Source organism: Cyanistes caeruleus, chromosome 9 (genome assembly GCF_971803275.1).
Source record: "Cyanistes caeruleus chromosome 9, bCyaCae1.hap1.1, whole genome shotgun sequence".
NCBI classification, from domain to species: Eukaryota; Metazoa; Chordata; class Aves; order Passeriformes; family Paridae; genus Cyanistes; species Cyanistes caeruleus.
The window spans coordinates 9,304,396-9,316,054 of record NC_141709.1 but is presented as its reverse complement, the minus strand read 5'-3'; the positions used below and the strand labels follow the sequence as shown (position 1 = coordinate 9,316,054).

Below are 11,659 nucleotides of genomic sequence, written 5' to 3'. Positions count from 1 at the left end.
CACCATCTCTGTTATTCCTGCAAGAGAAGGAGGCATCTTGGCCACTCCAGCCCAGCCCTGAGGGCCGTTCCTGTGCACGCTCTGGTGCCGTTTCTGCTCTGTCCAGAGCCGCTTCAGCAGCAGCGACTCAGCAGCGCTGCTCGAGGAGACATCACCACCCTCCCCATGGAGGCAGAAGCTGTGCAGACACAGAGCTCTGTGTCAGGGGAGCCTTGGTCTCAGCACCGTGGCCTGGGCAGGCGCGGGGGCCCGGGCTGGCCGCCAGCCCTGCCTCTGCCTGCTGCCCTGGCAGCACCCACTGGCTGTGCCCTGCCAGGGCCTCCTTGCCCTCCTTGTCCCGAGACAGCCCAGCCTGGGCACCTCGGGGCTGCTGAGGCCCAGCCTCGAGGGCTTCTGCTGCAGGCATGGCAGTCTCTCAGGGGAAGCACCAGAGCAGCGGGTGACAGGAACAAGGTGACTGCCTGGGGGCTGCTCGTGGCCTCTGACACCCAATTTCCTCAGGGCTTCCACCACCCTGGCCCCTCTGCTCTCCCCCAGCCCGGCCAACCTGCCCGGCAGCGGTGCAGCCCCGATGGAGCTCCAGAGGAGCCAGATTGAGAGAGCCTCAGAGCCCTCAGCAATCCCGCCAGCAACCCACAGGCTGCAGGACACAGACGGCGCTTCCTGGCTGGGAGAAGCCTCGTGCCCATCTCCAGGCACCACAATCACAGCGATCCCCACAGCTCCAGCCCCTGCCCAGCTCCTCTGTGGGCAGCGTTAAGGCTTCAGCAGAACCACCCAAGGCCGAGGGCCTTCTGGCCATTTTCCCTTCCCCACTGCACGCCTGGGCAGCTTGCTGAGCACAAGCACCCTTTTCCCCTCTCCCTCTATGCCCTGCGCACTGGGCACCAGAGAAAGCACCTGAGACACTGGGTATGAGAACACATTCTATATTTCTAAATATAATTCTATATTTCTATATATAATTCTATATCTATATTCTATATATTTCTATTTCTATATATCTATATTAAAAAGAACGAAGAAGAAGGAATAAAAAAAATATCCTAAAGAAAAATCCTGCCCGGCTCAGATGGCCCCGGCAGACAGAGAGCCTCTCAATTCAGCTCTCCTCAGAGCTCCAGCAGCACCGCCAGCCACGGGCCCACAGACAAGGGCGGTTCTTGCGTGCCCTGCGGAATCCATCTCGCCACTTCTGCAAGATGGAGCCTTGAGCTGCGCGGAGGACAAAGGCTGTTTCCAGAGCCAGACTTCTGATGGCAGGGCTGATGTCCTGTGCCTTGTCATCAAGGGCTGCAAGAGAGAGGAACAGATCTCCATGGTCAGATCTGGATCTGCAGGTACCCGAGGAGAGCCCCGTGCAAGGGCCAACCCAGGTGGCTCTGGCCATGGCCAGGAGGGAGCAGGGACCAAAGGGATCAGCCCAAAGCCACTGGACACTATTGGCACTCGTGCCCCTGAAATCTCTGTGTGTGCCCTGGCCACACCAGGCCTGGTCCGCACAGGGAGCAGAGCCCTGGGCAGCCGGGGCAGGGATTGCAGCTCCCCTTGGCAGCCGGGGCTGGCAGCCCGCTGCCCTCACTCACCCTGACAGATGCTCTGGAGCTCTCGTTTGTTCCCCCGGAGGTGCTGCCCGGCCATCCCTGGGAACACAGAGCCTGTCAGGGTCCCAGCAGCACAGCTCCCTGCCAGCGGCGCTGCCAGCCCTGGGGCCACACGGCCTCCTGCCCCGGCAGGGCTCAGCCCCGGCCCTTGCCGCATCCTGACTGAGCCCAAGGGCCCCGGCTGCCAGAGGCCGGCAGCAGCAGCCCCGAGGGCAGCCGGGGCTCCAGGGCCGGGGCAGCAGCCGGGGCTGGGGCCGAGCTGCGGCGGGGCAGGGAGGGAGCCCAGCCCGGTTCGTGGCTCACCAATGAACCTGATGGCCGCCGCTCGCAGGGACTCCTGCGGGCTGTCCAGGTACAGCAGGGCCCGGTGCAGGTGCTCAGCCGCTCGGCTCCTGTCCTGTGCCAGCTGCAGAGAGCGGCGGGAGGGAAGGGTTGGTGCGGGCTCTGCCCCTCGGCCGGGCACTGCTGCCTGCGGCCAGCCCCGGCCTCCCGTGCCCGCCCAGCCCTGAGGCACCGGGCAGCAGCCGCTGGCGCCGGGCTCTGGAGGGGGCAGAGGGCCGGGGGCTGCCCGGGGAGCCGCGGTGCTGCCCTGCCCGACAGACCAGCGGTGCCGGGGCTCCATGGGCACACGGCTCGGGGCCACAGGGGGCTGGAGTAGAGCCCGCGGGGCCCAGGGAAGGGAGCAGCGTGTGGGGCACAGGCTGGCGGCCCTGGGTGCGGCACTGGGCAGGGCACAGCTGCCAGCCGCACACACTGAGCTTCTCCAACCTTGGGCTGGGGCTTCCAGCCCGCCCTTACCAAGCCCTCGCCGAACCTCCAGGTCTGATCCACCCGCAGCATCTGCTGGAGATCCTTCCTCTTCAGGAATCGGGCGGAACAGAGCAGCGTTTCCCGGGAGGCCTGGAGAGCAGCAGAGACCCAGAGATGGCACCACAGCCCAGGGCACAGGACCCACGTCCCTGGGCCAAGACCAGGAGGGAGCTGCAGCCTGCGAGGCAGCAGAGCAGGAGGCAGCCGAGCGCCCTGCCAGGGAGCCACGGCAGCTGCCGAGTCCTCACATCAACCACGCGCTGGTTCTCATCATGGCAGTGCAAGGAGAGTGGGAGCAGGCTCTGCTGCACGTGGGACTTCAGGGCCTTTTTCCCCTCCTTTGGTACTAAATCCATCATCTCTTGGAAGATGAACATGGAGCACAGCTGCACCTGGCTATCGTCCTGTACGAAAGGAAGAAATAAAGACCTCAGCATCAGCTGCTTCAGGCCCACCTGGGCACAGGCCTGCAAATGCCCAGGGCACAGTGCCAAGGCAGCAGCCATGGCTGGAGACACAGAGCCTTACATTGTCAAAGAGCGGCAGGAGCGCCTCAGCCAGCTGCAGGCCGAGGGGGATGGTTATCGGGCCACCACTGTACAGGAACAAACGGCTGAGGAGAGCGATGCTCATCCCAAGCACATGGCTGTCATTTTCCCCCAGGAGCTCCACGAGCCTTTCATGCAGGCCCCACATTCTTTTGGCCTGTGTGGAACACAAGTGTGTGAAATGCCACCCTGCTGCCACAGGGCCCAGAGGCCAAAGGCCTGTGCCAAAGGCCTGGGGCAGGAGGCAAGAGGCAGGAGGCAGGAGAGCTGGCAGCAGCTGCCTCAGTGCCCAAAGGCCAGCCAAGCGCAAGCCACTGCCTTCCCCAGCCCCACGCCGGCAGCCGCTGCCCCCTTCTCACCATGGAGGAATTCTTGCCGAGCACCACAAGGCCTCTGAGTGCCAAGCGACGCCTCTCCCTGCACTCGCTCTGCAGTTTGTTTGATGCGATCTCCAGGACGCTGTCACGGTATTCACTCGAGTCCAGGCACTCCAACATCTGAAGGGCACAGGCCGGTGATGGGGCAGCAGCGCACAGGGCTGGGCCCAGGCAGCAGCACAGGGCGTGGGCACCATCCCGGGCGGCTGCGGCACCGAGAGGGCAGAGAGCTGGGAGACAGCTCAGCGAGACAGCGCTGCCCTTCAGGCTCACCTCCACAAGGAACGCCATGGCGGCCAAATCCCCGTGTGCCGTGTCTTTGCTGAGCAGCCCGAGCAGGTAGAATGCAATCGCAGAACACAAGGGTAGGGACACGTGACGCATTGCTCTGATGGGAGGAAAAAGGAACCAAGACCCTGAGCCAGTGGGAAAAACCTCTCCATGGACTGACTCCCAGGAGGAGCTTGGCCCTTCTCCACCACCCTGCAAGGGGACCCAGGCCCTTTGGGAAGCAGCTGCTCTTGGGCACCCTCCTCTCCCAGGCTTGTGCAGTGTCCTTGGCCATCCCTTGGTGACAAGGCCCTCTGGCCCCTGACCACGGGGACTGTGTGGGGCACCCCAGGCACGGGGCACAAACGCTGTTTGGGGGCAGCTCACCTGGCCAGCACACCCACAGCACAGTGGTGCGTGCCAGCACACAGCAGCGTGTCCCAGCCACACTCGTCTTCCACTGCTGCCACCACATCCTCATAGTGCAGTCGGCAGAGCAGGGCCTTCAGGGTCTGCACTGCAAACCTGTGTGCACAGCAAAGCCCAGGTGATGCTGGGAGCACGGGCTTCTGCCCTGGGGACATGGCAGGGACAGGAGGACTGGCATGGAGCACCTGTTGGGGCTGATGGCAAGGCCGTGTTGCTGCTGGCATCTCTTCCAGAAGGTATCGACCTTCTCTGGCAGATCCAATGTGCTGAACAGCACTTGCAAGAGCAGATGCACCAAGAGACGGGGGAAATACACTGTCACTGCATGTGGGAGACAGGGCAGCTGGAGCATCTTCCATATCACCACAGTTGCCTGTGAAGGACAGAGCAGCCTGAGTCAGTGCTCAGTGCTCAGGTGTCCATGTGGCAGGGCCCGAGCGTGGCAGGGAGAGGCCAGTGGAGATGTAGGGACAGCAGCCGGCCTGGTGGCCCTGGAGCTGCTCCTAGGCCAGGTTGGAGCCCAGTGCCTGATGCAGGGAGATGCCATGGGAGGAGGGAGGATGGAGACCTGAGGGAGAGGTGACCTTGGGGTGAGCAAAGGTCAGTTGCAGAAACTCACAGCCAGGGCAAGGACAGCCGTGTGGTCCCCGTCGGAGGTGCACATGCTGAGCTCTGGCCAGGTGCCCAGCACATCCAGAAGTATCAGCATGGCTGGCTCTGCAGCCCTGCACGAGCACATGATGCTCTTCCACATGGTGGTAGCAGCTCTGTGGGGTCAGAGTTCTGTGTCAGGGGGGTCTGGGACACATCCCCGTGGCCTGGGCAGCAGCAGGGAGCTGAGCTGGCTGCCAGCCCTGCCTCTGCCCACTGCCCCTCAGTGGCAGCCCAGCCCTGTGGGGACTGGCCCCTGAGGGCAGCAGGCTCGGGGGCTGCTGTGCCAGGGCTGACAAAGGGAGGAGCCACAGGGCCCTGGAATCCTCTGTTTGTCAGACACCTGAGCCGGGCTGTGCAGGGGGATGCCCTGAGCCCTCTGGGCACGTGGGCCCTGTACCTGTCACACCATGGGGCCACACGCAGGAGAGCCATCACCACGTCAGCAGGCTGTGCCTCTGTCATATCCAGAAGGGGCCTGTACAGATTGTACTCAGGAAACTCATTAGCCTTGAGCCACTGGTAGATGAACCTCACCATGGGGAGCACCTGGAGAAGGCACAGGGAAACTTGGAAAGCTGCCAGCAGGAGTAATGTGCCCAGCTTCCCAGAGAAGTGCTTCTCTTCCCACCGCACTGCCACGGCCTCAAAGGCTCGCAGTGAGCAGCTGGCGTGGCCAAGCAATTCCTGGGAGGATCGAAGCCAGGCCACAGACTGCTTACTTGCTTTGGACTGGAAGGACCCTCCTCCACAAGCATGTCCAGCAGGGCAGCACTGGCCTTGGTTTTGAAGATGGGAGAGTATGCTCTGACCACAGTGCCCATGGCAGTGGTCTCTTCCTCCCGAATTCTCTTCATGAATTTGCAAATCATCTGCAGCAGAAGGGCAAGAAATGAGGGACATTGCATGGAGTGCTCCAAGCGTGGTGCTGGGCTGAGCAGGAGAGGGGATGGCTGCAGGTACCTGCGCTGTTGTGCGGAAGAGGCCACGGCTGCGATCCTGCTCTCGAGTGCGCTCCATGGCTGCTCCTGGCAAAGAGCGAGCGCAGCTTGAGCTGAGGGGCTGCGGGAGAGGCCGGAGAACACAGCCCAGCCCTGCACTCCCCAGGCAGGGACAGCCCCGGGAGGCCCCAGGGCACAGAGTACAGCTCCAGGGTGTCTGCCCCAGCCCCACTTCTGTCCTGTCCATGGGTGTGTCCCCGGGGGATGGGATGGGATGGGATGGGATGGGATGGGATGGGATGGGATGGGATGGGATGGGATGGGATGGGATGGGATGGGATGGGACGAGGCCAAGCTGGCTGCAGGCCCAGGTCTGCCGCTCACCCTCCTGAGGTGGCTGAAATTGCTCCAGCTCTCCAGGCTGCTGTGCTGGGGCAGTCCCAGGGCCTTCTTTCTCCTCCTTCACCCAGGTCAGCTTGGGGACACTTGGAGGTCTCTGCTCAACATCACTGCCTGGATTCATGGCTACTCGCAGCAGAGGTGGCTCAGAAAAGGTCTGAGTTGGCAAGTCCTGCAGCTGTGCCTGGAAGGCACCTGCAGGAGTGAAGTCTTGGCAAGGCTGCAGGACAGCCAGTCCTGCACTTGGGTCTCAGGGGCTCGTGCCACAAGGACAGGAGACTCGTCGTCAAGGACCGCGGTGAGGAAATGCCACGGTCTGGGCTCGAGCACACCTGAGAAGTGTGGTGCTTCACCTCACCAGAAGTGAAGCCTCGGGAAGGCTGCAGGTCACCGAGTGCTGTGGTCTGGCCTCGAGGTGACCTGCAGGAGTAACGCCTCAGAAAGGCTCTGGGTCAGCAAGGAATGAGTGCGCCGTGTGGGGGCTCCTCACAGCACCACTCTGTCCCGTCCTGCCCTGTCACGTGCACCAGGCACTGTGGTGTGGCTGTGTCACCACCAACACTAATGTCACCCCATGTCACAAAGGGCCCTTGGACACCCTGTCCCGTTCCATTCCACGGTTACCATGATGCACCGTGTCACCAAGGGCCGTTGCACACGCTGCCCCCTGCCCTGGGGCTCCACCCAGCCCGGCCAAAGTGGCCCAGCTTGGAAGCAATGCCTTGGCCCAAGTGTCTCAGACAGCCCAACAGGATCTTTAGGAACAGCTCAAACCTGTGGCTGCAGCAGGAAGGGTGGCAGGAGGTTTCCTGCCTGCTTTGCATTGCTGCAGGGGCTGCTCCTGTCAGAGCCCCCTCTCTGCTGGTGACAGCTTTGCTCTTGGGGACACCGCTCTGCAGCAGCCCAGGAACACGAGCGGTGCCCAGTGCCGGGAGCGCCACCAGTGGTTCCCTCCTGTGCACGGGGACCCCAGCCCCAGGGTGGCTGTGCCAGCACCCCCAGGGACCTCCAGCCTCAGGAACCCAGGGCAAGGGGAAACCACAGCTGTGCAAATGCTGCCTGTGCCCAAAGCAAATGCAAAGACAGACAGCCTGTGACAAACAAGGACAATTTATTTACACAACAGCACCACCACCAACAATGAACTACAGAATGTATTTATGTTATAAGAATCTTCATAGCAACAATCTATAAAATGTATGTACAATGAAAGGACCTCTATAGCAATTGCAATAAAGAACCTAACTACAGCCTGTAGAACATATATACTGAAGGGACTGTGTCCACCATCTCTGTTATTCCTGCAAGAGAAGGAGGCATCTTGGCCACTCCAGCCCAGCCCTGAGGGCCGTTCCTGTGCACGCTCTGGTGCCGTTTCTGCTCTGTCCAGAGCCGCTTCAGCAGCAGCGACTCAGCAGCGCTGCTCGAGGAGACATCACCACCCTCCCCATGGAGGCAGAAGCTGTGCAGACACAGAGCTCTGTGTCAGGGGAGCCTTGGTCTCAGCACCGTGGCCTGGGCAGGCGCGGGGGCCCGGGCTGGCCGCCAGCCCTGCCTCTGCCTGCTGCCCTGGCAGCACCCACTGGCTGTGCCCTGCCAGGGCCTCCTTGCCCTCCTTGTCCCGAGACAGCCCAGCCTGGGCACCTCGGGGCTGCTGAGGCCCAGCCTCGAGGGCTTCTGCTGCAGGCATGGCAGTCTCTCAGGGGAAGCACCAGAGCAGCGGGTGACAGGAACAAGGTGACTGCCTGGGGGCTGCTCGTGGCCTCTGACACCCAATTTCCTCAGGGCTTCCACCACCCTGGCCCCTCTGCTCTCCCCCAGCCCGGCCAACCTGCCCGGCAGCGGTGCAGCCCCGATGGAGCTCCAGAGGAGCCAGATTGAGAGAGCCTCAGAGCCCTCAGCAATCCCGCCAGCAACCCACAGGCTGCAGGACACAGACGGCGCTTCCTGGCTGGGAGAAGCCTCGTGCCCATCTCCAGGCACCACAATCACAGCGATCCCCACAGCTCCAGCCCCTGCCCAGCTCCTCTGTGGGCAGCGTTAAGGCTTCAGCAGAACCACCCAAGGCCGAGGGCCTTCTGGCCATTTTCCCTTCCCCACTGCACGCCTGGGCAGCTTGCTGAGCACAAGCACCCTTTTCCCCTCTCCCTCTATGCCCTGCGCACTGGGCACCAGAGAAAGCACCTGAGACACTGGGTATGAGAACACATTCTATATTTCTAAATATAATTCTATATTTCTATATATAATTCTATATCTATATTCTATATATTTCTATTTCTATATATCTATATTAAAAAGAACGAAGAAGAAGGAATAAAAAAAATATCCTAAAGAAAAATCCTGCCCGGCTCAGATGGCCCCGGCAGACAGAGAGCCTCTCAATTCAGCTCTCCTCAGAGCTCCAGCAGCACTGCCAGCCACGGGCCCACAGACAAGGGCGGTTCTTGCGTGCCCTGCGGAATCCATCTCGCCACTTCTGCAAGATGGAGCCTTGAGCTGCGCGGAGGACAAAGGCTGTTTCCAGAGCCAGCAGTCTGATGGCAGGGCTGATGTCCTGTGCCTTGTCATCAAGGGCTGCAAGAGAGAGGAACAGATCTCCATGGTCAGATCTGGATCTGCAGGTACCCGAGGAGAGCCCCGTGCAAGGGCCAACCCAGGTGGCTCTGGCCATGGCCAGGAGGGAGCAGGGACCAAAGGGATCAGCCCAAAGCCACTGGACACTATTGGCACTCGTGCCCCTGAAATCTCTGTGTGTGCCCTGGCCACACCAGGCCTGGTCCGCACAGGGAGCAGAGCCCTGGGCAGCCGGGGCAGGGATTGCAGCTCCCCTTGGCAGCCGGGGCTGGCAGCCCGCTGCCCTCACTCACCCTGACAGATGCTCTGGAGCTCTCGTTTGTTCCCCCGGAGGTGCTGCCCGGCCATCCCTGGGAACACAGAGCCTGTCAGGGTCCCAGCAGCACAGCTCCCTGCCAGCGGCGCTGCCAGCCCTGGGGCCACACGGCCTCCTGCCCCGGCAGGGCTCAGCCCCGGCCCTTGCCGCATCCTGACTCAGCCCAAGGGCCCCGGCTGCCAGAGGCCGGCAGCAGCAGCCCCGAGGGCAGCCGGGGCTCCAGGGCCGGGGCAGCAGCCGGGGCTGGGGCCGAGCTGCGGCGGGGCAGGGAGGGAGCCCAGCCCGGTTCGTGGCTCACCAATGAACCTGATGGCCGCCGCTCGCAGGGACTCCTGCGGGCTGTCCAGGTACAGCAGGGCCCGGTGCAGGTGCTCAGCCGCTCGGCTCCTGTCCTGTGCCAGCTGCAGAGAGCGGCGGGAGGGAAGGGTTGGTGCGGGCTCTGCCCCTCGGCCGGGCACTGCTGCCTGCGGCCAGCCCCGGCCTCCCGTGCCCGCCCAGCCCTGAGGCACCGGGCAGCAGCCGCTGGCGCCGGGCTCTGGAGGGGGCAGAGGGCCGGGGGCTGCCCGGGGAGCCGCGGTGCTGCCCTGCCCGACAGAGCAGCGGTGCCGGGGCTCCATGGGCACACGGCTCGGGGCCACAGGGGGCTGGAGTAGAGCCCGCGGGGCCCAGGGAAGGGAGCAGCGTGTGGGGCACAGGCTGGCAGCCCTGGGTGCGGCACTGGGCAGGGCACAGCTGCCAGCCGCACACACTGAGCTTCTCCAACCTTGGGCTGGGGCTTCCAGCCCGCCCTTACCAAGCCCTCGCCGAACCTCCAGGTCTGATCCACCCGCAGCATCTGCTGGAGATCCTTCCTCTTCAGGAATTGGGCGGAACAGAGCAGCGTTTCCCGGGAGGCCTGGAGAGCAGCAGAGACCCAGAGATGGCACCACAGCCCAGGGCACAGGACCCACGTCCCTGGGCCAAGACCAGGAGGGAGCTGCAGCCTGCGAGGCAGCAGAGCAGGAGGCAGCCGAGCGCCCTGCCAGGGAGCCACGGCAGCTGCCGAGTCCTCACATCAACCACGCGCTGGTTCTCATCATGGCAGTGCAAGGAGAGTGGGAGCAGGCTCTGCTGCACGTGGGACTTCAGGGCCTTTTTCCCCTCCTTTGGTACTAAATCCATCATCTCTTGGAAGATGAACATGGAGCACAGCTGCACCTGGCTATCGTCCTGTACGAAAGGAAGAAATAAAGACCTCAGCATCAGCTGCTTCAGGCCCACCTGGGCACAGGCCTGCAAATGCCCAGGGCACAGTGCCAAGGCAGCAGCCATGGCTGGAGACACAGAGCCTTACATTGTCAAAGAGCGGCAGGAGCGCCTCAGCCAGCTGCAGGCCGAGGGGGATGGTTATCGGGCCACCACTGTACAGGAACAAACGGCTGAGGAGAGCGATGCTCATCCCAAGCACATGGCTGTCATTTTCCCCCAGGAGCTCCACGAGCCTTTCATGCAGGCCCCACATTCTTTTGGCCTGTGTGGAACACAAGTGTGTGAAATGCCACCCTGCTGCCACAGGGCCCAGAGGCCAAAGGCCTGTGCCAAAGGCCTGGGGCAGGAGGCAAGAGGCAGGAGGCAGGAGAGCTGGCAGCAGCTGCCTCAGTGCCCAAAGGCCAGCCAAGCGCAAGCCACTGCCTTCCCCAGCCCCACGCCGGCAGCCGCTGCCCCCTTCTCACCATGGAGGAATTCTTGCCGAGCACCACAAGGCCTCTGAGTGCCAAGCGACGCCTCTCCCTGCACTCGCTCTGCAGTTTGTTTGATGCGATCTCCAGGACGCTGTCACGGTATTCACTCGAGTCCAGGCACTCCAACATCTGAAGGGCACAGGCCGGTGATGGGGCAGCAGCGCACAGGGCTGGGCCCAGGCAGCAGCACAGGGCGTGGGCACCGTCCCGGGCGGCTGCGGCACCGAGAGGGCAGAGAGCTGGGAGACAGCTCAGCGAGACAGCGCTGCCCTTCAGGCTCACCTCCACAAGGAACGCCATGGCGGCCAAATCCCCGTGTGCCGTGTCTTTGCTGAGCAGCCCGAGCAGGTAGAATGCAATCGCAGAACACAAGGGTAGGGACACGTGACGCATTGCTCTGATGGGAGGAAAAAGGAACCAAGACCCTGAGCCAGTGGGAAAAACCTCTCCATGGACTGACTCCCAGGAGGAGCTTGGCCCTTCTCCACCACCCTGCAAGGGGACCCAGGCCCTTTGGGAAGCAGCTGCTCTTGGGCACCCTCCTCTCCCAGGCTTGTGCAGTGTCCTTGGCCATCCCTTGGTGACAAGGCCCTCTGGCCCCTGACCACGGGGACTGTGTGGGGCACCCCAGGCACGGGGCACAAACGCTGTTTGGGGGCAGCTCACCTGGCCAGCACACCCACAGCACAGTGGTGCGTGCCAGCACACAGCAGCGTGTCCCAGCCACACTCGTCTTCCACTGCTGCCACCACATCCTCATAGTGCAGTCGGCAGAGCAGGGCCTTCAGGGTCTGCACTGCAAACCTGTGTGCACAGCAAAGCCCAGGTGATGCTGGGAGCACGGGCTTCTGCCCTGGGGACATGGCAGGGACAGGAGGACTGGCATGGAGCACCTGTTGGGGCTGATGGCAAGGCCGTGTTGCTGCTGGCATCTCTTCCAGAAGGTATCGACCTTCTCTGGCAGATCCAATGTGCTGAACAGCACTTGCAAGAGCAGATGCACCAAGAGACGGGGG

At 62.7% G+C, this 11,659-nt stretch overlaps 2 protein-coding genes across 2 annotated transcripts in view; one reads left to right on the top strand and one right to left on the bottom strand.

Moving 5' to 3' along the window:
* The window catches only part of LOC147651519 (endogenous retrovirus group K member 6 Gag polyprotein-like), a 222,124-nt gene that overhangs the window by 149,627 nt on the left and 60,838 nt on the right, over positions 1 to 11,659 (top strand). The window lies entirely within an intron of this gene.
* Positions 1,557 to 6,567, bottom strand: LOC147651522 (maestro heat-like repeat-containing protein family member 7). Its single transcript, XM_086842974.1, has 14 exons — positions 6,015 to 6,567; positions 5,653 to 5,717; positions 5,412 to 5,561; positions 5,090 to 5,238; positions 4,658 to 4,805; positions 4,224 to 4,411; positions 3,997 to 4,134; positions 3,613 to 3,727; positions 3,322 to 3,459; positions 2,943 to 3,119; positions 2,663 to 2,818; positions 2,403 to 2,504; positions 1,908 to 2,010; positions 1,557 to 1,643 (listed from the first exon to the last, which is right to left on the bottom strand). Exons 1-14 carry the CDS (start codon positions 6,151 to 6,153, stop codon positions 1,579 to 1,581), a joined length of 1,833 nt encoding a protein of 610 aa, XP_086699100.1. The 5' UTR covers positions 6,154 to 6,567; the 3' UTR covers positions 1,557 to 1,578.

Coding starts and splice junctions, on each gene's coding strand:
- LOC147651522 (XM_086842974.1), bottom strand. CDS start 6,153: ATGAATCCAGGCAGTGATGTTGAGCAGAGACCTCCAAGTGTCCCCAAG. Junction 5,239..5,411: donor GTCCTTCCAGTCCAAAGCAA/GTAAGCAGTCTG, acceptor TGCCTTCTCCAG/GTGCTCCCCATGGTGAGGTT. Junction 2,819..2,942: donor TCCTGCCGCTCTTTGACAAT/GTAAGGCTCTGT, acceptor CCTTTCGTACAG/GACGATAGCCAGGTGCAGCT.